At 45.0% G+C, this 27124-nt stretch overlaps 1 protein-coding gene across 3 annotated transcripts in view; it reads right to left on the minus strand.

The window, feature by feature from the left end:
• LOC126215255 (fasciclin-1) overlaps positions 1–27124 on the minus strand; it is a 662934-nt gene that overhangs the window by 27291 nt on the left and 608519 nt on the right. The window contains exons 7-9 of one of the 3 annotated variants that reach the window (XM_049941929.1): positions 16633–16875; positions 10179–10196; positions 221–435 (exon numbers count right to left, since the gene is read on the minus strand). In XM_049941929.1, coding sequence (XP_049797886.1) covers positions 221–435; positions 10179–10196; positions 16633–16875 — 476 coding nt within the window. Of the gene's footprint in view, positions 1–220; positions 445–10178; positions 10197–16632; positions 16876–27124 lie in introns of all 3 variants that reach the window. The other 2 variants (XM_049941931.1, XM_049941930.1) reach the window with 2 other exon arrangements.

A 27124-nucleotide genomic window follows, 5' to 3' on the forward strand; every position in this document is an offset into this window, starting at 1 on the left:
GAAATACTACATTTCAAATATACAGGTTTATTACGTCAGCAACAGGGTTTCGGAAACGGGCCACGGCACGATTCCTTATATTTAGCACCGCAGACAATTCTTACATCTCTTACTGAGATTCGCTACTGTTGTCACTCCCCAAATTTCTATTCTTCACTAAGTCGAGGAATGCTACGCTGTACTATACTTTTACCGCTTCACCGCTTCACCAGCTACTTACTTCAGCATCGGGTCCGTCCGGAGCTTCTCCTTGACCGTCGTGTACGGGACACCCAGTATCTTGTTGATGATGTGCACCATACCGTTGGTGGCGGCTATGTTGGGCTGAACGACGGTGGCGTTGACGCCGCCGCCCTCGACGGTGACCGTCTTGTTCCCCGTCGGGCCGAGCACGACGTTGAAGTACAGGTTCTTACGGTCGGCCATCGTCGGAACCTGGAACAGCTGGGGTGAAGTGCCTGACCTCCGCCCTCTACTCTTACGACACCCAGACACCGATCTACACGGCACATGCACGGGAGGACGCCGGGAACGTCGGCCAGCTCGTGCCTCCGCCGCCGCCATTGTCCGCAGCGCAGTTTCGCGTCTCCCGCCACCGTACTCGGCAGCGCCTGCGGTGCCGCCGTGACGGGTCCCGTATACTGTCGGGTCTGTCACGTGGGTACGTTTCCGCAATCCTGCGGCATTACTTCTACTGCCGAAGCTGCGGCCCGGTGTCGTACCTTTTCCCCTGTAACTCGGACTGTCTGTAGTGCCGACGGGTGACGTTTCTGGACCCGGGTTTGTATCCTCAATTTGTCGAGACACCTCTACTGCCCCTCGAAGTTTGTTACTGTATTTCTGGTACACTTTGTACAGTAATGGCATTTAGTGAGTATCACAGTCACAAAGCTTTTGCAAGTGATGCAGTATTCTCACTGGATGTTAATTGGAGAGAGGGGAAATAAAAAATGGGACGGTATCCAGCCAGATTTTGACTAAAATATCACCCTACTGCGAAGATTTGTAGCCACTTCTCAAAATAATCAAATGTGCACTTGTTGAGCAACCAGGTAGTCAAAATGTGTGTCTATGAGGTATAATGAAAATGATTTATACTGAACTGGATAAATGAGAATAACTTGCAAAACAACATCACTGCCATCACAAAATAGATCGTACCTTCAAAGGAGCGTGAAGACAAGTGGAAAATGTATAAATTTTACTAACTTTACATTGACCGTTCAACTGAGTAAAATTGTCCAGACAACTGTAGGTCATCTTACACTGTCTTTGAGCTGCAGTCACAAAATGACACCCAATGTACGACAAATGTGCAGAATTTGAAACCCCGTCACAAATTTTTTTGAATTTTTTACAGTCAATTGCAAAGTACTAGGAATTTTTGATAAGGTAAGTTAATCATTTCTTCAAGGATCTTAACTTCACGGAGATGTCAGATGCAGAAATTTGTGAATCAGTGGGAGGTGGCGGCCGGGGGCTGGGAGGCGCGATATTTTTAAGAAAATGAGAATATTTAACAATTTATTTCTGTTTTCTATTTGATCAGCCTTTTGGATCACAGTTATGATTGGTCTACCTGTTAGAAGAAAAGTTCGTTCAAAAATTAAAATATGTTGCCATAAGATCAGAATTTTTAATCCCACTGTTGCAGATACGTGTCAACAACTTAACTGCAATGCTGTTTTTGTTGTGCAAACTTACTATCTTCACACACCAATTGCATTACAGTATTTCTACAGTCGAGCTTCACTCGGCATATACTGCAGCAAAGTTTATTAGTAAAACTGCCTGTAGATAAGGTTTTAAAATTTGGCCAGTTGTGACGTTTCAGCTTAAACTATTACCTCTAGCTAGTTCGACGAGGAACTGCACTCACTAACGTAACGGGGTGCAGCTGCTGCGAGTTGCGTTAAATGCACTTTACATTTGTGCACTCGTCACCGGCCGTCTGCCATTTTACGGCCCCACTCCCTCGGTGGTGCAATTCTGACAGGTACTCGGGTAGTGAAGTCTGCTCTTATTATCAGGCGTGATATACTAGCTATAGATGCAGAGAGATGATGAAGAGGTGTTGTGAAGAGGAATTATAAATGTCTGAAAGCGAGCTTACTAACTGATACAGCAAAATGAAAACATAGCCGAGTTCAACGACGGTTTGAAGAAATTATATTAAAAATGCAGTGACGTCTGATGAAACGAGAATTGACAATTTCTCACCAAATGTTCTGCAATTTACAACAGACTGCATAAACTCCTCGGTGAAGTATACGGCCGAATGTAATTTGCACTCCGTGCGTTCGTTACGATATTTTCCGAGTCGAGCAAGTAGACACACACGTACGAGTGAAGTGCACAGCAGGTGACGGAACAGAACGAGCTCTCACTGTGCACTCGACACTGAGGCACAATTGTTTTCTCATTCAAATGGACAGAAGGAAGGAACACGAGAAACCACCTGTGCTACTGCACGGACCTGAACTGCCACAGTCTGCACAGCGGGAGATTAGTTCCAGAAAGGGGAAGGTTACGGGAAATGTCCTGTCGGTGTCGACTGTGGAGCCACTCGAGATTGAGCGGCATCTCGTTCGGACAGACCTCGTTACTGAAAGAAACTACGCCACCGCCCACTCGGGGGAACCGCAGAAGGCGTAAACTGGGAAGTTCAGACGGTGCAGTTCAGAAAACTCGCACAGTTCTGAACACTGAGAAATGTCCGACCGAAACTTTTAGGTGACTGTACTAAGTCACCTTCACAAATAACGAAGAATTATTTGCACACAAAATCCGGTGCCATTACGACAGACACGAATGAGCAGTCGACCCTACTCATCTTATTAGGCGACGGATGTACGAACTGGCCGGGTGCTCCCGTGTTACGCGGAGAGATGAAAACTGAGAAAAGCCACATACGTCCCAACCTACAGAACAAATTTGAAAAAAGTAGCTAAGATAAAAGAGGTAGGAAAAAAAGTAGTTAAGAGAAGTAGCAACAAACGTATAGCATTAAAGTTCCAAAAATCAAAACATACCTGTCGGATCTACATGCATTCCGCAAGTCACAGGTGCAGCATGGAATGTAGGCAGTTTGTTCCAAAAGGCAACAACAGTGATGTGAAACAGAAAGAAAGTTATGCAATTTACTACGTCAGGCGACATCTACATGTCAAGTCCACAGAAGAAACAGTACACACAGCACCCGCTACAGTTAGCGTCTACGACACGGCAGCGGCCTCCGGCCCGGACGTCGACCGGCACAGTCGCGCGAACAAAATGGGCGACAGTATCCTACCGCGTGCGGATGTCGTTCCCCGACCGGTAGCGAGTTTCTGTCCCTTTAATGCAGACACGTTTAAATTAATTAAATATACCGTGTCTCGAGACAAAGAGGCAGCCTTTCGGACGTACAAGGCACTCGGAGGCTGTACCGATTCACTGTCCGTGGCAGTGCAGGCGTGGACCACTTTCTCGCACCACGACCCACTGTTAGTCTGCAGCGTGCCTACCGGTGGTACGAGGGGTGGTTGATTTTTATCACCTCGAAAAAATTGTTACGTAACTGATTTCTCATTTGTTTGCAGTAACAGGAAATTCTGGTGTCCTAGAAAAGCCAAACTAGAATAGTGGGGCCTACATAAAAATGAATGGCTCCCCCAGCAGCACACACAATTTGACGTGCGCCAGGTGCTGACGCAAACCTGCAAATAAACATAAAACTAGTTACGTAACTATAATTTCAGGAGGTGATAATTAAAACTGTATGACTATTCCCCATAAATAGATTGAGGCAACAAACTTTTTCACGCACAGTACCTTTTGTTGCTTTGTAGATATTGGTTATCTGATTTCATCATGAGATAACGACTGTGTGTGTGTGTGTGTGTGTGTGTGTGTGTGTGTGTGTGTGTGTTCGCTCCACGATCACAGTTGCCGTGGAGCTCGATCGGCACAACTGAGGTTAATAGTGCCCTGAAATATGCATATATCAGAATGTTGTCACTCTGAAGCTGTACAATGTCTTGTGTCTCCTGTCAGTTCTGCAACCCCAGTCAGCCACAATGCAAAAATCCCGCTCCACAAATGAATAAGAAGTTTTTGGCTCCAAAATAATGTTTCTCGGTGAGGTGCCTTTGGCAAAACATGTATTCCACAGGTCTGACAAGAAATTACAGAGTAAAAATGCACTTAAAATTTGATTTTTCTGTCGCTCTTCTGGTGAGTCAGATGACACACAAACGAGGACACATTGGCAGTTCCAAATGGAAAAAGTTTGAATTTGAATTAGATTTACTGAAATTAAATAAACAAATTGATGACAACGAAACTGGTAAAGAGGCGGCATCGAATATATCTCGACTAATAAAACTGATAGGACATTAAGTTCACCAAAATGAAAGAGCGGTATTAGTGGGGATGAAACTGTGAGATCTTAGTTTTTTGTGGCGACATTCTCGAAGAAATGCTCCACAGATTTCTCGTCAGGCAAGGTTCGTACGTGACCAGGTCCTTTCGGCTACTTCCTCTGTCGTAGTCGTCGCGAGTTATTTGTAGGCTGTGTCATTCCGAGAAACGCGTACGGTACCCAGACCTCGTGTTGTGGTATAGATGAGACTGTTACCCTGAGCAGTTATTATATTCTCATTCACTAGCTTCACCAACTCTCGGCCGCACTGTCACTTTCAGACCGAACCTAGATTTCGTACTGTGCTACAGATCGGACACCGCATCCTAGGCTTAATAATCGCATTCGTTATCTACATCAACTTCGATACGCGACCGATGTGGACGAAAAGCCATTTGCGAAGTTCGATGAATTTGTATTTTAGAGGTATAAAGACATATCCAGTTAAAATCTGTTAACGGGCTGCCTCCACTCGACACGGAGACGCACTACCGTCGTCTTCTAGACTTTGCGAGCGAGCACAGTGCACGGCTGGCCCTTTATAGACTTAAGCTGTAAAATCTAATAATGGCACGTCATTTTGATTTTCTGTAACAACACTGACATCAATTATTGTTTTTCAAATGGAACTATGGCACATCTGGATCCAAAAGAGTAGTTGGGCAAATTCAACAGAATCACTATTTTGCACGGGCCTGAGAAGAAATTACAGAATAAGATTGGATTAAAAATTTTAATTTTTTGCCCATCTTTTAGTGGGTTGACTCGAGGTTAAAATTCTCTGCTGCAGCGAAAGACGTAGGCCAGCTGTGTACCGTCTGCCGGAGGACTCGAATGGAGTACAGAACGACGAATGCCTCCGACGAGTGACAAATGTCGACCTGTAAGCCTGCCCGCTGTCAGTGGAGCCAAAATCTTTTGGTCGATGTAGACTGCAGAGTTTTACTCCTTTACCTTTTCAGCAACTCAACATTTTGGCTACTGCTCAGATCTCGTATCCGGGGCCTTCCGGGCTCCTACTGGCAGGTCGATATCTACTTCTCGGACAGCGTGCTACTCCTGCCGGTACCTGGCCCGCCGATTAAGAGTCCGAGGAAGGAATCTGGCAGGAACATCGGTATGCGGTCGGTGCTCTCTACTTCAGTCGAGTCCCCCAGTATACGGTACGCAGCCGGTCCACATCTCCTAGTATAGAAGGAATTTTAACCTTTGACTTCCGGACAATGGATCAATCAATTTATCAAAAGACTGAGACAAAATTCAATTTTTTAATCCAGTCTTACTATTGAAGATTGTCAAGTCCTACTAATTTGAAGTTCAAATGGCACAGTTCACTTTTAAAAAGTAAATTTGATGTTAAAACGGAATGTAGAAATATACTGGGCACTTTTTGATGAGCCCTTAATGAGTATGTGCCAATGTGAAAAATTGTCACTATCTTTAACTCGAAAAGATAAATCACGTGAAAGTTAGGTGCCTCAAATATGCAAAAAAGTATGTCTTTATTTTTCCATCTTTACCAGTACCATTAGGTTTGAGGTGGTCTATTATTATACTGTCTCTGTAGAGAGAGTAGAGACTCTCTGGTTCTGGAAGCTAGGAGCAGTGTGGTCCACTCCTTCTACACCTCAGCCACACGACTCACCTCCCCTCCCACCATCCCTCCAATCTTCACCCCCGTCCCACCGCCTGTCGGTACCGTCCGGGCCGGTGCCTTTCCGCATGCCATTCCCATACATTCACCATTCTAGGTACATTTAATTAACATTCCAACCACCGCCACATTAAAAATCAAAACATAGCTTTGAGCAGCCATAATGAGTTTAGTTTTTAGTAAACATTTATGTAATACTTTTAGCAAAAGTAAACATTTATTTCAAAACTACATAAAGATAGATGCAAACACTATACTTTCTAGAATAACACAGAGAATACAGTCCGTGACAATTACACTTCTTTTTTGCCTTAGAAAACTACTTCAACATCCTTCCCCGACCACCCCCAGCTCCCGCACTGGGCAGAGACTCGTCCTCGACACCAATATCCGAGTCACCAGTTGACCCGACGTGTCGAGCCTTGCAGAAAAACACTACTGAGCAATTCCCCTTTGACTAGCTTCTCTGTTGCGCTTATAATATATTTACCAAAAGTTATCCTTCAAAAAGCTGTCACGTTTGTTTTAAAGGAGGAAAGAATCTCCTTATGTGATTGTGCCAGAGGAGGTAGCCCTGACAGTGTGAATTGGGAAATTTTACAGTCACCTGAACCAAACTAAGAAAATACTCAGACGGTAACTGAAAATACTGGGTAGAAAACAAACAATGATGTAAGTAAAGAAAACTACTTGACACACACACACACACACACACACACACGGTGCTCAGCTACTGACGTAGTAATCTTTTCGAGGGCATTCCCGCAGAGCTTCAGCCTTGCTCTCCAGACAGTGTAGGCAATGAAATCTGGATTAAAAGCTAATTTAAGGAAGCTGTTAAACTGATATCAGGTACAAGAGTTCATGCATTTCACTGTGTAGATCATAAAATTGTCCTGGGGGAGACAAAAATGGTACGGCATTAAAGGCATTGTATTTGCTTAGTGGAAGCCACATCTTAGTGATACAAAACACAGGATCAAATTAGCAAATGACACAACAGGAACAAGACTGAATTTTGAGTGGGGAAATATTAAATAAAGTGTCCTGCAACGTCCAATGCTACGCCTGCTCCTGTTCTCCCCCTGTATAAGTGATTTACGTGACACAACGCAGGAGATGTTTCCTGATCACACAAGTACACTGGCTGACAAAAAAGTGAAGTAAACGATTGGAGTCGCAGTTCTCTGTGACAGGCAGAATAGCAGAATTCATTAGTGTCGTTACTGAGCCTGGCCAGTTATATACGGGCTACGAAGATGTCTAAGTGAACACGTACAGAACACTCGTACGTGATGCCGCTATCGGCACCTCGACCTGTTCGGAACGGGCCTCACTGTGGGTGTCCGTCCGGACGAGGGGTCACACTGTACGACGCACAGATTTGTGGGACGTCCGTACGTGACGTTAGCCCGGCGTCTCACTGTACGGTAACACGAGGGCGGCCGTACTCGTCGGAAAGGTACCGGGGTGACCACGAACGATTGTCACGAGGGAGGATCGCCGTACTGTGCTCCGACCGCACAGTAACCCCTCCGTATCTGTGAACGAGTAACAGACTACTCGCAACTTTCCGTGTCGTCCCGCACCGCCCACCGTACACTAGGGACAGCCCCCTCCACGTAGGCTGCCTTTAACACCGCCACACGGACGGCCGCGTTCGGAGTCGCACCTCGACAGGGGAGCGAGGACTGCCGACAGATGGCACTGCACCGTGTACGAAGACGAATTGCACTTCTGCACTACCCTGAAGTGAGGGAGATCGGAGTTCGTCATCCTATCGACAGTGCAGTCACTGACAGACAGAGCGGAAGGACGGGAAGCAATGCGGCCGTGTCCGTTTCGAAGGAACGGGCCTCGCATTGGGGAAATCGTGGAAAACCTAAAGCCAGACGGTGGACGGGGTTTGAAATTGTCACGCTCCTACGTGCCAGTTGAGGGTGCTAACAGCTGCACCACCACCCCGGACGACCGCCACCGAACGAGTAGGGCGACCTGGGAGAGTTCTCACTCTTGGAGAAGTGCAGCAGTACTACTCCCGGCATCGAGGTGTCGGGAACCGTCTGGGACGACTCCGGGCCGCAGCCGACACAAATACGGTGGAGTTACGCGTCTCCGCGCGTTACCTCTCGTGCGACAGTACCACGGTGCGATATTCGGACGGGACTGTGCTCGCCCACACGTGGCACGCACATCTGCGGACCGTCTGCGCAGCTCCGAGGTACTCCCGCAGTGGGCGAAATCCCCGGACCTGTTCCCGAAGGGTCACGCAATGTATCGTCTCGGACGTCGACCCTGTTCCGGTGCCAATATCTGCGATACCTGGGATCGGTTACGGTAGTCTCGAGCTGGTGCGATTCGGGAGAAGTTGCGACAGCTCTACAGCACCCTCCCCCACGAAATCGGCGTGTGCACCCACGACGGAGGGGGCGGAATGTCGTACCGACAGGTGGGCTCGTACTGGCGAGGTCTTCGTAAATTTGACTCGATTTTGTAATTGCCGAAATAACACGATGTACCACCTCGACCCACGAAGTTTGGTTCAATTTCCTTCTCCCCTTGTGGTTGCTTCACTTTTTTGTCAGGCAGAGCACACTGGTGGAGGGTGCACGAGAAAAACGGGACAGGCTCACAGAGGCATCTACCGGGAATAGAAACCGACAGTCAGGCGCCGGACTGAAACTCCAAATTTGAAATTTCTAAGCGTGCAGCCCGTTAGTGAACCGAGGGGGTACTGTGACATTAACTCGAAAGCTCAGTTCTGCCCGCTTGGCATACTGAACCGTCTCTCACTGTGGTGAGCTCTCGCCGGGGATGCCAGCACACGTTTTCTCGGCACTGTCGTATGGCACGTCTTAGAACCCTGTAGATGTTCAATGTGAGCACCATTTGTCACACGGCACACATCAAGTCTATAGCCGAGTTCTTCCCAAATGCTGATAACTGTGTCTTCAGTGATTGTAGCAACAGCTGTTTCAATCCAGTATCTTAATTTAGGGAGGTCTGCTGTTAGCAGAGTCACGTACACACGATCCTCGATGAAGCCCCAGAGGAAAAAATCGCGTGGCTTTAGGTCGGGTGAATGTGGAGTCCGTGCAAAGCGAGCCCTGTCATTGGACCCCTTGTGGTCTATCCGTTGCTCGGGTACAGTGAAGTCTAGTGGATCGTGGCAGAAACACTCCGCGCTGCGCACGCGCATAGCTGCCAAACGTAACTGTTTGACTTGCTCTTTCATTTGACATATCATTTATAACTGTAAGTTTAATGTAATAAATATTACAAAGCGTTAAAACCCCGATATTCATTTGTAAACACCTTGTATAACAGCAACATTGACACTGACAGTGGCTGCCTATTACACTGTATTTCCGTGTAACCCATCAAAACTGTGTGTCACAATAGCGTGAGGTAGATTTCGTGTACTACTTGGTCACTCATGATGCGACTGTTGGCTGTATTTCTATGTGTTGCTTTAGGAAGTACAGCTTTATCATTCACCACACTCACTACAATTATCCATTCATAAAAATACTTATAACATGTGACAAATTACAGTTTCTCTACATTACATTACATAAGAGTAATTTCATACTTCAAGTAACAACTAAGTCAGCAAGACAACAATTTCTAACTTTTTTGCAAATGTGAGCATATTCTTTGGGTTTGCAATTGACAGATATAAATATTATTCAAATATGAGTACATTTCACATTACTTTTTTTTACTTAGGTGTCAAAAATATTGCAAATAATGTAGCATATTAATGTCATTCTACCACTGCACCAAAAGTGAAGAATTTTAGAGAAATGTTCAGTTCTTTTCAAACTCACTTCACCCACGTAGTCAGAATGGAAAATACTTAAACGCGCCAAGTCGAGCAGCTCCTATTGAAGCGCCAAGCTGCGCTACACTAATGCAGTGGAGTACAGATATTGTGGAAACAGTTTATTGCTATTGTATGCAGAAAGCAGATTTGAGTCGGTCTTTACAAGTTGGGACATAAAGGTGAGAGGTAGCTTTTAAGAAATGTAGAGGAAAAGTAGGTCATCTTAATTAGCACGTGTGAATTACGGGAAGGGTAGGTATGAGGTATGTGAAATAAACGGAAGATAGTATACATACCTGCACGAAACAATCCTTCTGAAAATTAAAGTTATGAAAAGTTTACTGTTAAGAATCAATGGTGAAATATATCTGGAGAACAGGAAATACATGGTAATAGAAAAAAATAATTCCTCTTTGTTTTTTAAAAAATAATTTGCTAAAACAGCTCCAATATCATTCCAGGCAAGAGTGATGTGATCTCGTGTGTGTCTTTCACTACATCGTAGAACACTCCCCCTGAATACTCGGACAGGCCCGGTCGAGTGTTGTCGCTGCAGTGCTACTGCCCACCGATGTTAATGCCTATCATTATTTTCCCAATTGTCATTATTATTAATTTTCTTTCCAGGTCACATGTCACTTAATTGACTGTTCATTTTCTTCTATTCATTGTTCAAAGACTATCAGAAATGCCGAGAATGCACCTTCGTATGTGTCGATACATAACAACTGCAGTCACTATAAATGAGTATTTCAAAGTCACTGATGATTTTAATGGTACTGTAGGCTTTAGTCAATTGTTAATTTTCACAATAAGAAGATCACGTTCTTGTCGTGTAATAATGTGGTCTGTCTGTTAACACGAGATGCCACCAGCTTTTTCTCCAACCACGTGTGCTACTGCATGGACTGCTTCGTGTTCCGTTTACTTTCCTTCTACTGCGTTTACTGATGTGCGCCAGATGCCTCTGGCAGAAATATTAATCTCTCGCACATACCTACAATATAATGTTTCCCCACGTGGGGCTCGGTTTTATAATAAAAAATAACACACAGTTGCAGAAAGATTCGTTAGTGTTAGAGCTTTTTTTATATAGAGACAAACTACTCATTACATAAAATATGTGGTGAGAATGTCGGTAGGAAAGATCCTAAGAAGAAATATATAATTCGTGCAAATATTCGTGTGATTTCACACTAACACAAACTTCTTTGAATATGTTCATAACAAACAAATGCAGGAAAGTCTATACCTATAACTGCCACTAACACAAGCCCTGCATTAAATGCAATTTCAGTTATGAGGTTTCGCCACAATGCCAATATAGAAGATAGCACAACGAATCTATGAGTATTTAATTGTTCCACTCGTAAATCCTTACTTAAGACTAATCCCCCGAACACAGCTCAACACATCCACGAACATTTAATTATTCCGCTGATATCCTGAATTGGGACTAGCTTCCCGAGATGTTTGTAAAATAATTTATTTGGATAATCAAACTGTAGACGTTTATTATACCCATAAAATCTACATACATTTTTAATTAACAACTGCAACGGGCACCCGCACGGTACCATCCCGTGCCAACCTATTCGTGGACCGTCTACAGGAATTCTTAGTCATCACCCAGAATTCCAAATCCCTCACCCGGTTCGGATTCGCCGACAGCACCTTCGTGATCTGGATCGAGGGTGACGAGACCCTATCCACATTCCTCCAGAACTTCAACACCTTCTCCCCATTCAGTTCACCCGGTCCTCCTCAAACCGACGAGCCCCATTCCTCGGCGTCGACCTCCACCTCAGAGACGGCTACACCGTTACCTCCGTACGTATCGAAACCTACCGACAGCCGGCAATACCTCCACTCGGACGGTTGCCACCCGTCCCGTACCGAGAAGTCTCTGGCAGACAGCCTAGCCGCAGCGTCCGTCGCACCTGTAGTGACGAGCGGTCCCTCTCGAAATCTACCGAGGGCCATACCGGAGCCTCCGCAGACCAAAATTACCCCCCCGACCTCCCGGAGAAACAGATCTCCCGTGCGTTGTCGCTCCAGTCGCCACCACCTCCCGAAGTCCCACCCCTCCTCACTCGGTACCACCCGACCGCATTCTCTGCCAGGATTGCGACACTCTCTCGTCGTGCCCTGAAATGTCATACCCACCGTTTTCCCGCCCCTCCCACACTGGTATTCTGCTGCCCACTGCACCTACACAATATCCTCACCTGTACCTACACAGCCCCCGTTCCCAACTCCTCGCCTCACGGCTCGTATCCCTGTAATGTACGTCCTCTCGCCAGCGGCTACTCCGGTCCGGTCCCGGGCATCAGCTATCCCACCAGAGGCAGGGCTACACGTGAAAGCAGTCACGCGATTTACGAGCTGAGTCGCTACCACTGTGCCGCATTCTGTGGGCACGGCAACTGACGAGCTGTCGGTCTGCACGGAAGGCCACCTAGGAACTGTGGCCGAGAAACGGCTGCACTGCCCAGTTACTGAGAACGCTGCCCGACACACCGTTATCGATTTTAATGTCTGCTTCACAGCCTGTGCCGTCTGGACTCTTCGTACCCACACCAGGATTTCCCAGTGGCACACGCGGGAACTCTCCCTGCAGTACGGCCTCTGTTCCGTAACCCTCCTGGCGTGAACCTCCGTTAAGTCACTGTCCCTTATCCTCCCGTCCCTATTCGACAGCCTCCTATTCTGTGAGCGGCCTCGCAGTCTCTTCCACTTCCCCGGCATCGGATCTCGTGACTGCACCTAGCTGCCCTATCCTCTCTTCTCCACCTCGTCCCCGTACGCTCCCACCCACGAGTAGTAGTTTAGCGTCCCCCACCTGTACCCTGCTCTCTCGCCCCGTCCTTCTCCTTACCCCACCGACCCGATCGCCTCTCCCGCCGTGTGCCGTTCCTCGCGATCTGACCCCGGCAACCGGAGACGGCAGTCACGTGCGTGTGAGCTGCATTTGCACGAATATGCGTGTACGTGTCATCTGTCTCAAAAGCGTGCCTTCTGGCCAAAAAGCTTACTCATTTGGTTGTCTTCTCGTCGTTCCCGTCTGCGACTCGACATCTCCGTTGTACGGTGAGTAGGAACTTGCCCTTTTCGTAATATTGTCATTATTCCGTCTCGGATTTTCGTTGTTATATTTATAATAATATGAAAACTCTTTTGCTATTAGAAAGGCAAGTACGGTAGGAATGTATGTAGTACAGCCTAGTAAACAAAAAATATGAAATAGATATACATTCTGCACGTACAATACATATAGAATCGACATTTTAAAAATCCTTAAATTTGGGCGTTCTAAGTGAGCCTATCTGCTTACGAGCAGGTAAGTCACACACTTTTTTTCTGGACAGATGTTTGATACCGGTCACTTTTATCTCGAGCTTCAAATTGCTGCAAGGGGGCACCTAAATGTGAAAATGCTTCAGAAGCAGCTGTTACGTTTTCACCTCCATTTTCTAGACAACCAGTCAACGAGCTGCTGGCGGCGTCAGCTTTATCGGTGACGAGCTTAACGATTTCGCTATCGTACACTGTTTGGTGCCCCGGATCTGTATCGCGGACACTCGTCTGCGCTTCGACTTCTCCTTCTCCTTCTCTGTCGCATTCGTGGTAAGTATTTATTCTCTTTTAGCGCACCGAGCAACTGGGACGTATTATTCTGTTGCGCACGAGCGAGTAACAGTTCAGTTGAGCGATTGTTCTTCTGACCGAAGTTTGGATAGCTGACACTCTACTGTAATTTTTTTTTAACTGTGTAATATTAATATTTAAAAACAGTAACCTAGTTCTGATTCAAAGCTGGCAAATTCAAGTGTGACGGTTTCATGGTCCTATTGTTTTTCTTAAGTCAGCAATGTAAATTGTGCATCCAAAAATATTTGTTTAAGGACAGTGTGAAATTTTAAAAATATCGACAAATAGGAAATAGCAGTGTTAAGTTGTAGCTCCCTGTAAAGAAATGGGTTCACTTGGATTTTTCATTTATGGTTTTCGTGAAGCATTTTGTACAAAGAATTAAAATAACATACCCAGTACGTGTCTCATAATGATACATTTGATATTTTATATCTTACTATGTAAATAACTTTTTTTCAAATATTAATTCATATCAGTAACAAAGCACAGAGCTAAAACTAGTAGAAAGAAGAAAGACCGGGATTTATATCCTGTTGACAACAAGGTCATTAGAAATTGAGTAACAGTGCATTGAGGAAGGAAATAATAATAATAATAATAATAATAATAATAATAATTGGCAGAGAAAATAATTAATGCCATAAGACAATCAACACGATTTAAAGTGTAAATCTGATATCATCGTTTATTGTATTCAAATGTCAGAAACTTAACTATAGGACTCAAAAGCTCTACATTATTTTTTAAACACCCTTATCAAAATTCTGGTTTTAAATCCACTTATGAAACTTAAAATTTCCAGTATCTGGGTAAATAAAAGTGCCTCACTCGTACTGCAAGTCTTGCAAAGTGTGAAATGTTGAAGAAGCTTTTCCACAAAACAGATACACTTGAAGTCTTTTGTAAATTATCACTGACAAGTGGATAACTTGTATAAATATCAAAGCTGTTCGTTAATTACCTACTCCAGTTTCCCCGTATCACTTTTATGTATCCAATGCTGCATTATTAATCTAAATACAAAGACCTCTCTTCACAGGTGCAATTCCCAATAAGGACAATAGACTGAGCTGAAAAAAGTGACGGGATGCCTCGCAGTATCGCGTCCGACCTCCTTCCACCCGGCACAGTGCGCCAATTCGACGAGTTGTCGGAAGTCCCCCGCAGCAATACTGAGCCGTGCTGCCTCTGCAGCCGTCTACAATGGTGAATGCGTTGCCAGTGCAGGATTTTGTACACAAACTGACCTCCGAATTACGTTCCTCAGACGATCGACGGGATTCGTTTCGTGTGATACGGGTGGCCGACTTCCCGAATGTTCTCGTAAGTTCAGTCGGACCAGAAGGTCCAGTCCATTCCACACGGCCTTTAACATTACCTAGCCACCACCCGAGTGGCTCGTCGACAACTCGGTCCGCGGGATATGAGCCGCACTCGATCACTACCGTCCGCCCTTGCCGACTGAAATTGTGACGGGCCGCCGTTTTCCGGTCGTCTGGGGTCCGAGCGGTGCGGTCACGACCCCAGGAGAGGTGGCGGCGCCGTGCCACTGGCGGAGCCACTCTCGTCAGTCGTCTGCCGCCGAAGCCCGTCGGTGCAGAATTTTGCGGCACTGTCCTGACGGGTACATTTGTCGTACATCTCACGTCGATTTCTGCGGTTATTTCACGCACTGTCGTTTGTCTTTTAGCACTGACAAGTCTACACGAATGCTGCTGCTTGCAGTCGTCAAATGGAGGCTTTCGGTCATCGTGTCGTTCGTGGTAATCCGTGAAATCTGGTATGCGGACTCTTGACACTGTAGATCTCACAATACTGAATTCCCTAACGATATCTGAAATGGAATGTCCCACCCGTAACAGCTCCTATTACAATTCCACATACGAAGTTTGTTAATTCGTGTTGCGCGGCTGTAATGGTGCACGAATCGCCTGCACACAAATGACAGCTCGCCAGTGAACCGTCCTTTTACACCTGGTGTACACAATGCTACTGCCATCTATATATCTGCATACTACCACCCTGTGAATTTTTGACATCGCTGTACGAACACACTAAATAGATAAATAGGACTGTTAACTTTTACAAATTGAATTAAACTCGATGAAATGAAATATCGGTCAAAAGTGTGCTGATACTGCATCGTAATGAATGTGTTGTGACACGGGAAAGTCTGTGATAGAACAGATTAGGCCCAAATTTTCATCTGTTGACAACAGATTCCTACAGTTTAGAACCACCATTCCTTTCTTCATAGCTATAAAACAAGAAAGTCATTGTGAAGAAAAAAAATCTCTGCCGTTATTTACTGTTGCGTGCGGCCGTCTGTCGTACTCGGAGTTACGTACTCTGAAGTAAAGTACTGACCAGAGAATCTGTTTTGTCACTCGAGCCCTTCCCGACGGACCGATTATAAATACGGTTCTCGGGTGAGACGTCGGATGTCGTCGTGAGAACTCCACATTATTTCGTCACACGACGGGCCGACATCGTCAGGTGTGGCGAACACGCTGCCAAATGCCGTGTGTTCGCCAAACCCGAAGGTATCGGTCAGTCATAACGACAAATTGTCGCGGAGTTTTCACGGTGACATCCGATGTCTCACCCGAGAACCGTATTTACAGTCTTTTTTGTTGCAAATTTAACAAATTTCAGGACTGTATTCTTTATTTAAGTGCAAATTTGCTCGATAAATCAAACTGGTGAAGTCCTCTGCAATTTCCATCGGTTAGGGTACCGAAGTGGCAAACATTTTTAAAATTGTGTAACTCTTTACATCCCTGTTTAACTCGCGGACAGAATTTTGGATTTCAGTTTCCAGCAGGGTAGGTGACCCGACAGCAGACTAGCACCTTACTCAAATAAGACAGTTCACGACCGACAGCTCTCAAAGACTGTGAAAACAGTGGACATACTACAAAAACGTGACAAAGAAATAATTCTCATCTCACAATAAACAGATTACAAACTGTCAAACACTTTCTCCCTTCTCCTTCCCACAAAGACAGACGTTATATTTAAGGCCGAAAAAGAATGCCTAATACTTTGTACTTTTTGGAGTCGAGGTGCAGCAAATGGACAAGTGTGTGGCAGTACCTGTTTGACATTCTGCTCCACGATGCTCTCTATGCTGAGCTTCTCGGCCACGATGTGCAGGTTCAGGATCTCCCGGAACTTCTTGCGGTCGGTGAGCAGGTTATTGGCCGTGGTCTCCGACCAGGCGGCGTTAGATGGCGCGAACAGAGTCAGGTCCTTCATCTCGGTGATCTGGTTGATGAAGTCGCCGCCCGCGTCTAGTATCACCTGGTAGAACTTGTACAGGGGGCCGTCCTCCTTTTCCTACGGGACAGTCAGAAAGACGAAATGGCACACGTGAGGAGCGGTCCGGACAGCGTCGGCGCCCCGGGCGGGGTCGAACGCGACTGCCGACAGCCGAGTTCTGTGACTGTGACCGGAGCTGAGCAGTTATTTAGCTTTCACGGGACGGGAGTCGGGTTTACGAGACTGCCGAAAGGGAAAAAAAGGAAAGGCGAGATAACGGTGGTGTGTCGACGGAGAGGCCGTTGCAGATCCAAAGTCGGCGTAGGAGGACGGGGACGGGAGAGGAGCTGCTGCAAAGGAACGATTCCAGTGTTCCTCCTTTACTGGTGCGGGCACACCGGGGAAACAGTTTCGGACAGACAGTTCTTCCCGATGGCAAACTGTGTCTCTCGACTGCTGCGCTGCTGTACCTAGTGAGATAGAAAAGCACCGACTGTGCCGTTCGGCCCACTTGGTGTAGTGCGGGGTCAGCACTCCGATCCGCTACTTCTCGGTCGAGTAGCCCAGCGATTAGCCTCACGAGGCAGAGTACACACCGTTCCGGCTCTTTCACTGGGGGAAAAAAATCTCTGACATACTGGAAGTCGAATTCGGGTCCTCCGTACAGCAATCGGTTGTGTCGACTATTCAGTTACTGAGGAGGACGTTTTAACACAATATGTCTGAATTTATTTATATAGGCACTCTTCTGTGTCATCAGGTACAACAAAAATATATCATTCTCTTTCGGGAAATGGAAGTATTGGTGAATAGCGATTTCTTTCTGTTCCATTTGGGTAATGAACTTGAGAAGAACATCTGTTCAAACGGCTCTGTGTGCACCTTAATTAGTCCAATCTCACCTTCACAGTGGCTACGGGTCCGATACGTAGGGGGGCGGGGGAATGCGGGCAGGCTTTCACAGCACAGTTAGCATCTGTCTTTCAGTGTTTCGGTGTCTCTGTCTTGTCCTCGTGTAGGTAAAGCAAACCTGTGACCATTTGTGCTGCCTTTCTTCCCCAGTTAATCCTATTCGGTACGGGTCTCACAGGCTGGGGCAATATCCTAGGATGGCTCGCACGAGCATTTTGTAAAGTAAATCCTCTGTAGGCCATTTTGCCCAGAATCCTACAATGAACTGAAGTCCGCCACCTGCTTTACCTACAATTAAATTTAGTTAATCATTCCATTTCATATTGTATTGAGTTGTTACACCCAGATTTATGTATGTGTTTACTGATTCCATTTATGATTCAGTGACATTGCAGTCATTCTATATTGTACTGTTACATTTTGTGAAGTGCAAAATTTTACATTTCTGAACATTTAAAGCAAGTTGCAAATCTTTACACCTCTTCGAGATCTGACCGAATGTGTGTGTGCATATTTTTTCAGCCAGTACTTTATTGCAGATAATTGATTGTCTACAAAAGTCTGGGATCTGTCGGGTCATTAACAGACGGTGAGGGGTCCTGACACACCGGAAGTTACGTCTACGTTTCTCAAGTGACTCTCCACTCGAAATAACATTACGCGTAAGGGTACGCACCGTGCTGCCGGATGAGAAACACCGTAAGGCAAATAAGAGACTGGATGCAAAACCTGGCACATCAAATTGATCATCTGAGCTAGATAATAATTTAAATAACATTCTGAAAACTGAGCAAGTGGCCAGACAGCAATGAAAACAATAGTCCACCCACACGATTCTCTATTTCACTAATTTGGTTTTGTAGCAAGTAGACTTTTGCTGGCAGATATGGGAAATTGGTTTATACGATACAACTGGCCTTTGACTGGAGGAAATCTATTTGTTGTGATCCTCGAGTAAGGTAGTCACTGCAGCATTCACCTACAGAACACAGAAAACGACAGCAGAGCCGCTGTGAGAGAATTTGAACACGAGGCCTCCCAGACACAAATTTAATGTATACTTTTGCATCTCATTCATCCTGTAAGAAACAACCTGTTACACAATTTCTCTTGCTTTAAGTGGAGAACAATAATTACACATTTTCTGATATCCCAATTTTTGTCTTCCATTTACATACTGGAACTTTCCGTTACCACAGTATCTTTGTAACCACATGCTCTTCCAAACACAATCTTGTTCTTTTCACATCACATCTGTAACTGGGACTTCTAATGGTTGCAGTATGAAAATTTAAATTTTATGTTATAGGTTTCATACACAAAGTTTCATCTCACCTTCAGGTCACACATAAATGTAACTTTCCATATCTGCCCGATTCTACTTTCTGACAATATAACATTCTCACTTTGCTGTCAGTAGTCAGGTACAAGTATTTTGACAATTTACAGCAACAAATTTTGTAGTAGCTGTAGCATTTGTTGCAAGAAATAAATATGAGGACCTATCATGTTAGAAGAGGAGCCTATGAGGTTTAACACATACAGTACTACCATTAATTTGTAACCTAGTATCCAGGGTGTTTCAGAAGTGATAGTCAATAATCCACACATGGAAAGTACAGGCCAAAATTAGCCAAAAAGCTCCAATAAACATGGGTCCACAAATCAACTGTTGCCAAGGTGTAGCATTAATTTGAGTTGGGAACCAGCTGTACCGTGCCCCCAGTTACTGCCGTATTTATGTCAGTTCTCGAGGTTTGGGATCGACTATCTGTTTGTTTATGCATGCGTAAACACTTCTCTCCCGCCCCGGTACTGTGCCGTACCAGACTCACAATCGGTTACAAAAGTGAAGCACCGTGCACAGAGGTTACACCAATGAGGAGTACGTCAACTTGTGTACGGCAAAGTGAATGGCAGTGCCCTCGAGGCTGCACGATTGTATGAAGGGACTTTTCCTGTCCACAGACAGCACGACAGGCACACATTTAGCCTGTTATGTCACCACCTTATATAAACAGGGAGTTTTGCACACCGTGTACGAGAAAGCTGACCGAGGTCCGTAATTCCCGATGTCGAGGGAAGGGTGTTACGCACTGTACACGAACGTTCGAGTACTTTGACGAGGAGAATTGCTACACGAGAGTGTGTTCTGAGTCGTAGCAGTGTGTGGTGGATTTTACATCGGTGAGTACTCTATCCGTATCATCTCCGGCGAGTGCGTGCGCTCGACAATGCAGACTTCCTTCCTAGAGAGAATTTATGCCAAAGGGTGCGACAACATTAGCTTTTAACTACTTTTGACCTGTACTTTCCATGTGTAAATTATTGGCTACAACTTCTGAAACACCCTGTATATTTGACAGGATATACACTCACCGTGCTATTCAGTAACAAAAGTTAACTGTCTTGTTGCCATTTTGGTCACTGTAGATTGAGAACTTTAACATCTGGATAAGGATTGGATTGAGAATTGCTCACTTCTTCAAAGGAGTCATCTCACCATTCACTCTAAATTATCTAGGAAAAGTTAAGAGTACTGTAGCTGGTTCGGTTTCCAAAACTCTCGTTTTACCTCACCTGGCATATCCTTTCGTGGAGTAAATGTTATCGTATTAGAGGAAGGCAAACTCGTACGAGATAAACTGCCGAAGTCTGTTCTCGAGCTCAGTATCTGAACATTCGATTGTGCAGCAAATGTAATTTGCTGATAACATCAGTTCCAGAGAGACAGAGTATTTCTGAAGCAATGGGTTACTACTCATTTGTTTTGGAAGTGGAGGTGGTGTAGCTATTGTACTCACACCCTCAGTATTTTGTTTAGTTTCTGTTAGGATTTTGGAGGAATATTTTAGATTACAATTTTTAAACTTTTAAGATACTTTACCAAGTCCATACCTGCTGTCTTAATTTTGTTTTGCACCGATGTTTCGCTCAGACAAAAACATTTGTGGACCTTTATAATTGTATCTCACTGCAAAAATTAAAATACTCTTTTACTAGTGAGCAAATCCTTCCCAGGGTAAAGCCAGCATACGACAAGAAATGTGGGTCGCCTAACGACGACTGTCGTAACGATACAGACTCGGTGATACTTACATCTTAAAATCTGAGAAACGTTGTCTTGTTTGCAACACTACCTTAGATCTGTTGTTAATGAGGTAAGTATCCCTTTGCTATCTACTTTTATTATTATATAATGCACTTCTTACTGTTACTTTTTCACTTACATAAGTTTTTAAACTTAAAGTACTGCATTTTGTACAGTTTCTCTATTAAGCAAACATATAAATTCAAATAATGAGTGCCATTCTGCACAAAACAATGGAAATCTCTCGAGAAACATAGCATCTTAATAAGCAAATATTTATTTACAAAAGCTTTTCTGCCTGCATATGTACAGCAATATTTGACTTCTTAACTGGGTACGCAATACGTGCAGTGTTAAAAAAAGATTTGACTGTAAATTATTTTATTAACTGACACGACAAAGTATTCCAGGTTGAATTAGATGTAGAAAAAATATAAAAAAGACTCAGTGGTAATTTAGGGAGTTGTCTTTTTCTTAACAGTTTAACACGTTGTAAGCGAGGCCAGAGCTACGGCAGATGAGGCACTGGCTTAGAGACGTGACAGGCAAGAGAGCCACCAAACTAACTTCAAATTTAGTACTGTGCAAATAGCATCTGACACAAAGATAACATTTTGAGGCAGTCACAAGACTAGAAAACATCGAAAGAGCTCAGCAGGCCGCAGATGCCAGACTTTGCCATTCGGTAGTGTGACGAGCTCTCTCTCTGTCCACGTCACGGAGGAGAGTTTGTCAATTTTCTCCGTTACGAATGTCGCATTAGAGCTGGAAGGAAATGACCGTATACAGAGGTTTTGAGTAACAGAAATGCTCGGAACCTGCCTGCGCTCTTACGGTACCGGCAAAGGGCGCGACAGAGAGGCAGTGACCGAGATGGGGATGTAGCCTGTTTCCCACAGTACTAGTCTGTAGGTCGAGCACGCAACAAACCAAACTGAGGAGAAGTGTGGAAACAGAATAAAGTCCAGGGAGAAGAAATACAAACTTTGAGGTCTGCCACTGACACTGTAACTCTGTCCGAGATAGAAAATTACTTGGAAGATCCGTCCGGTAGAGCAGACGGTGTCCGGAAAAGAGGTTATAAGATGAAATCAACAATACGAGGTGCATTCAAGTTCTAAGGCCTCCGATTTTTTTTCTCTGGACTGGAAAGAGATAGAAACATGCGCATTGTTTTAAAATGAGGCCGCGTTCATTGTCAATACGTCCCAGAGATGGCAGCACTGTACGGCAGATGGAATTTTACCGCCTGCGGCGAGAATGAGAACTGTTTTAAATACTTAAAATGGCGACGTTTTCCTTACTTGAACAGCGTGCAATCATTCGTTTTCTGAATTTGCTTGGTGTGAAACCAATTGAAATTCATCGACAGTTGAAGGAGACATGTGGTGATGGGGTTATGGATGTGTCGAAATTGCGTTCGTGGGTGCGACAGTTTAATGAAGGCAGAACATCGTGTGACAACAAACCGAAACAACCTCGGGCTCGCACAAGCCGGTCTGATGACATGATCGAGAAAGTGGAGATAATTGTTTTGGGGGATCGCCGAATGACTGTTGAACAGATCGCCTCCAGAGTTGGCATTTCTGTGGGTTCTGTGCACACAATCCTGCATGACGACCTGAAAATGCGAAAAGTGTCATCCAGGTGGGTGCCACGAATGCTGACGGACGACCACACGGCTGCTCGTGTGGCATGTTGCCAAGCAATGTTGACGCGCAACGACAGCATGAATGGGACTTTCTTTTCATTGGTTATGACAATGGATGAGACGTGGATGCCATTTTTCAATCTAGAAACAAAGTTCCAGTCAGCTCAATGGAAGCACACAGATTCACCGCCACCAAAAAAATTTCGGGTAACCGCCAGTGCTGAAAAAATGATGGTGTCCATGTTCTGGAACAGCGAGGGCGTAATCCTTACCCATTGCGTTCCAAAGGGCACTACGGTAACAGGTGCATCCTACGAAAATGTTTTGAAGAACAAATTCCTTCCTGCACTGCAACAAATACATCTAGGAAGGGCTCCGTGTGTGCTGTTTCACCGAGACAACTCACCCACACATCGAGCTAACGTTACGCAACAGTTTCTTCGTGATAACAACTTTGAAGTGATTCCTCATGCTCCCTACTCACCTGACCTGGCTCCTAGTGACTTTTGGCTTTTTCGAACAATGAAAGACACTCTCCGTGGCCGCACATTCACCAGCCGTGCTGCTATTGCCTCAGCGATTTTCCAGTGGTCAAAACGGACTCCTAAAGAAGCCTTCGCCGCTGCCATGGAATCGTGGCGTCAGCGTTGTGAAAAATGTGTACGTCTGCAGGGCTATTACATCGAGAAGTAACGCCAGTTTCATCGATTTCGGGTGATTAGAAAAAAAATCGGAGGCCTTAGAATTTGAATGCACCTCATATTAAAATGAGGACAATGGGGTGAAGATGAAACAACTCGGGTGATATTGTGTAAATTAGGAAATGAGACACTGGGAGTAGTACGCGGGTTTTGTTACGTGGGAAGCAAAGTAAGTGGCAATAGCAGAAGTTGGGAAGATATGAAATGCAGAGTGGCAACAGCAGAAAAGCATTTACGGTACAGAGAAATATGTTAATACTAAAAAGAAATGTATTTGTTAGTAAGTCTTATCTGAAAGTATTTGTCTGGAATGTAGCCTCGAATGGAAGTGAGATGAGGGTGACAGACGGCACAGATGAGAAGAGAATAGAAACTTTTTTAATGTGCTACTACAGGAGAGTGAGGAAGATTAGATGGACAGATAGGATAACTAATGAAGAGGAACAGAACTGAAAATAAATTTACGGCACAACGCGTCTAAAAGAAGGAATCGGCCAGTGGGGCAGGTCTCGATGCAGCGAGGAATAGTTAATTCGGTAACGGAGGGAAGTGGAGGGATTGTAGAGCCGAAACTAGTCCCGAATACACTAATTGGGTCCCGATTCGATTGAGGTCGTAGTAGCTACACGGAGGTGAAGAGATCTAGTGTCAAACTAGTCCACAGACGGAAGAGCACTGATAAAAACAAACAGAATTGCCAGAAACAGTTAGTAACTGATTGACAGGACATCCCTCGAAGCTGTTACGTAGTGAGCTGTATGGCAGTGGATCGACTGGATGGTGTTCTGTGCCAAAGCTAAAGAGAAAATGAGACACTTTTAAAAGAATATTTTTCCGGATGCTGTACTCAGTAGCTGCGGGACGTGTATCGGCTCACCGGACCTTCCACTCTCCGATTATTCTTTACAGACTACCGAAAAGGTCAGTACGACTCTCTCTGAAAAACAGTTAATTATCGTAGTCTTTAGGAAGCCACAGCTCTCGAGATATTTGGACTCGGAAATTTGGAGGACAATTTTTCCACCTATCTCGGACAATACCCGAACGAGAACTGCCGTCACTGGAATGGCATTGCGCTCAAACTGTAATTACACTGTTTTTACTTGTGCTTTGAGTTCTGTAAACCGTATTATTTTTCTTTAAAACAGTACAGAATACGGTTTTTAAAATCGGTGCCAGAGGGTTTTGAAAAACTCGATACTTCCTTGCCGGATCCGTACTCTCGGTTTTAATTTCCTCGTCACCGCAACCCTCTCTGTCCTTTACTCTTTCACTCTTCTGTCCTACGCCTTTATTTCCTTCAGCATCCTCCTACGGTTGCCACTACTTCCCTCCTCCTCCTCTGCTCACTCCATTACAGTGCAACATTGTGAATGTGTCTGTAGCTGAACCACTGGTGTAAAATCCCTGGGACAAATGGCCGAGATAAATGCTCGGGCAAATGCCCAAAATTCATAAATGCCCGAACATTTATGCATTTTGAAGAATTATTCAATAGTGGCGTGTACATGAAAGTTTTGGGCTTATATTTTGTGTGGAAAAATGTGTTTTACAACACTGTTCATTTAGTGGTTGGGCAAACGAATTGAAAAAGCTGCTCGAGAGATAAGGGAGATTATCTTAACTGCAGTGCAGTCACACGAAAGTAGACAAAGAAAGGAGCAGAATAGAAAACTACAGTCCATCTCAAATGTCGCGACATCTGACAATAAAGCATTTGTGTCTTGTTTAACATTTAAGAACGCATTTGACATCGAGAACCACCGGCTGTTTAATACATCTAGTAATAATTTTGTTATCGATAACCATTCTTCAATAATATTCAGAGATTTGACACACATTATAAAGTATGTTACACTATAAAGAGAAGACTTAAGTACAATTTTTTTTTTTTAAATACTGGCTATCGCTACACAGCTTTTCAGTGTGTGTGTGTGTGTGGGGGGGGGGGGGGGGGGTAGAGAGAGAGAGAGAGAGAGAGAGAGAGAGAGAGAGAGAGAGAGAGAGAGAGTGTGTGTTTTAATTGACAAAGTGTGTATTACATAAGCTGCACTGGCAAAACCGGGTGCGTCTGAAGGAAGATGTCATTTTCAAAAAATTTGTCCCGCTATTTTTTTAATTGATGAATGATATCGTGTTCTTTTTTTTTTATTTTTAAATGAACAGCATAGAGACAGAAGTGATGACACTTTCTGCAGGACAATGCTCGAGCACGTAGAGTGTGAGTTGTTAGTGATTTGTTTGACTGATGGGGCTGCTGAGTGCTGTACCACCTACTGCACTCTCCTGCCTCTGGCCCTCATGGGTTCGACTCGATATCTGATACTTCACGGCGCCGCTCGAACTGTCGACACGACTGGCACTGCCGAGAGTATCTGACGACTTCCACGTCACTGGCAACGGGTCATACACGATGCCGGTGACTACTTTGAAGATCGGTAAAACTTTGAAACACGTATCTATTTTGTACGGGCTGTAAATAAATAGTTCCCACTATTAAAGTTCTGACCCTCGTACGTTATAGATACGAGGGTTGTATCGAAAGTAAGGTTCCCGACGGGCTGCAACCTCTAGGGAAGGTGCCGGGCTAAATCTGACAACAGTGCCGTGTGTAGTGGTTCCTCCGCTCTCGAGCCCACCTGTCCGCGATTCGCTATGTCACTCGGCGTCGGCCGAGGGTTGCGAGGTAGTCGAGGTGAGTGAAATACTGCCGGTTTTAGATGTGATTCTCTGTAAGATCGAAAGTGAGCTGCTCTAAGATCGGAGGGTCACTGTCCGTAAACTCGTCGAACACAATTCTGAAGCTTCCCGCAGCACGAGCGAAAGAACTTTAACAGAAACACTGGGTTATCAGAAGGTGTGTTCGCCGGGTCCCCCAGATGGTGACTGGCGGACACAGAGAGCGACACCTCGAGTGTGCTCGGAAGTTTCCTCGACAGTGTGAGCGGGGAGGCGACGAGAAGTTGTCGGACTCTATCGTCGAGGGAGATGAGACGTGTGTGTTTCGTTACACCCCCGAAACAAAATGACAATCTCGTCATTGGCGTCACTCCGGTTCACCGCCACCAAAGAAATTCAAACAATGCAGTCGGCAGGAAAGGTTACGGCAACTGTGTTTTGGGATTGCAAGGGGGGGTACTACTCGTCAATTTCGTGTAACCTGGGACGACAATAAACTCGGACAGATATTGTGAAACACTGACCGAACTCCTGGCAGCAATCCAGAATCGCCGCAGAGGACGACTGAAGGAGGGAGTAGTGCTTCTTCGCAACACCGCTCGACCCCACATCGCTTGTCAAACACGGGAGATTTTGAAGAAATTTGGGTGGATTGTTGTGCCCCATCCCCCCTACAGCCCAGACTTAGCCCCCAGCGATTACCACCTCTTCCCAGAGCTAAAGGAACACTTAGGTGGAAAACACTTCAAGAGCGACGATAAAGTCCGAGCAGGGGTCACACACTTCCTCGATGGGTCGGTGCGAGACTACTTCGACTTAGGAATAAAAAAGTTGGACCATTGCCTTCAAAAGTGAGTAACAGAAATGGAGACTATGTTGAAAAATAGACAAAAGTGTAAGGTTTTTGACAATGTATAAATTAATGACAACAAGCAATGTTTTCTATTTGTAAAAAATATGGGAACCTTACTTTTGGTACAGTCTTCATATAAGAAATATACATACGGACAGATCTTAGAGTCGGCCACTGTGGCCGAGTGGTTCTAGGCACTTCAGTCCCGAACCGCGCTGCTGCTACGGTCGCAGATTCGAATCCTGCCTCGGGGACGGATGTGTGTGATGTCCTTAGGTTAGTTAGGTTTAAGTAGTTCTATGTCTAGGGGACTGATGACCTCAGATGCTAAGCCCCATAGTGTTAGAGCCACTTTTGAACAGATCTTAGAATTTTCTAAGCAGCTTTAAACTCTCTCACCAGTCAAAAGAGGAAGTGAACATTTGCACAATCTTCTTTCA

This window comes from Schistocerca nitens, chromosome 12 (genome assembly GCF_023898315.1).
Source record: "Schistocerca nitens isolate TAMUIC-IGC-003100 chromosome 12, iqSchNite1.1, whole genome shotgun sequence".
NCBI lineage: Eukaryota > Metazoa > Arthropoda > Insecta > Orthoptera > Acrididae > Schistocerca > Schistocerca nitens.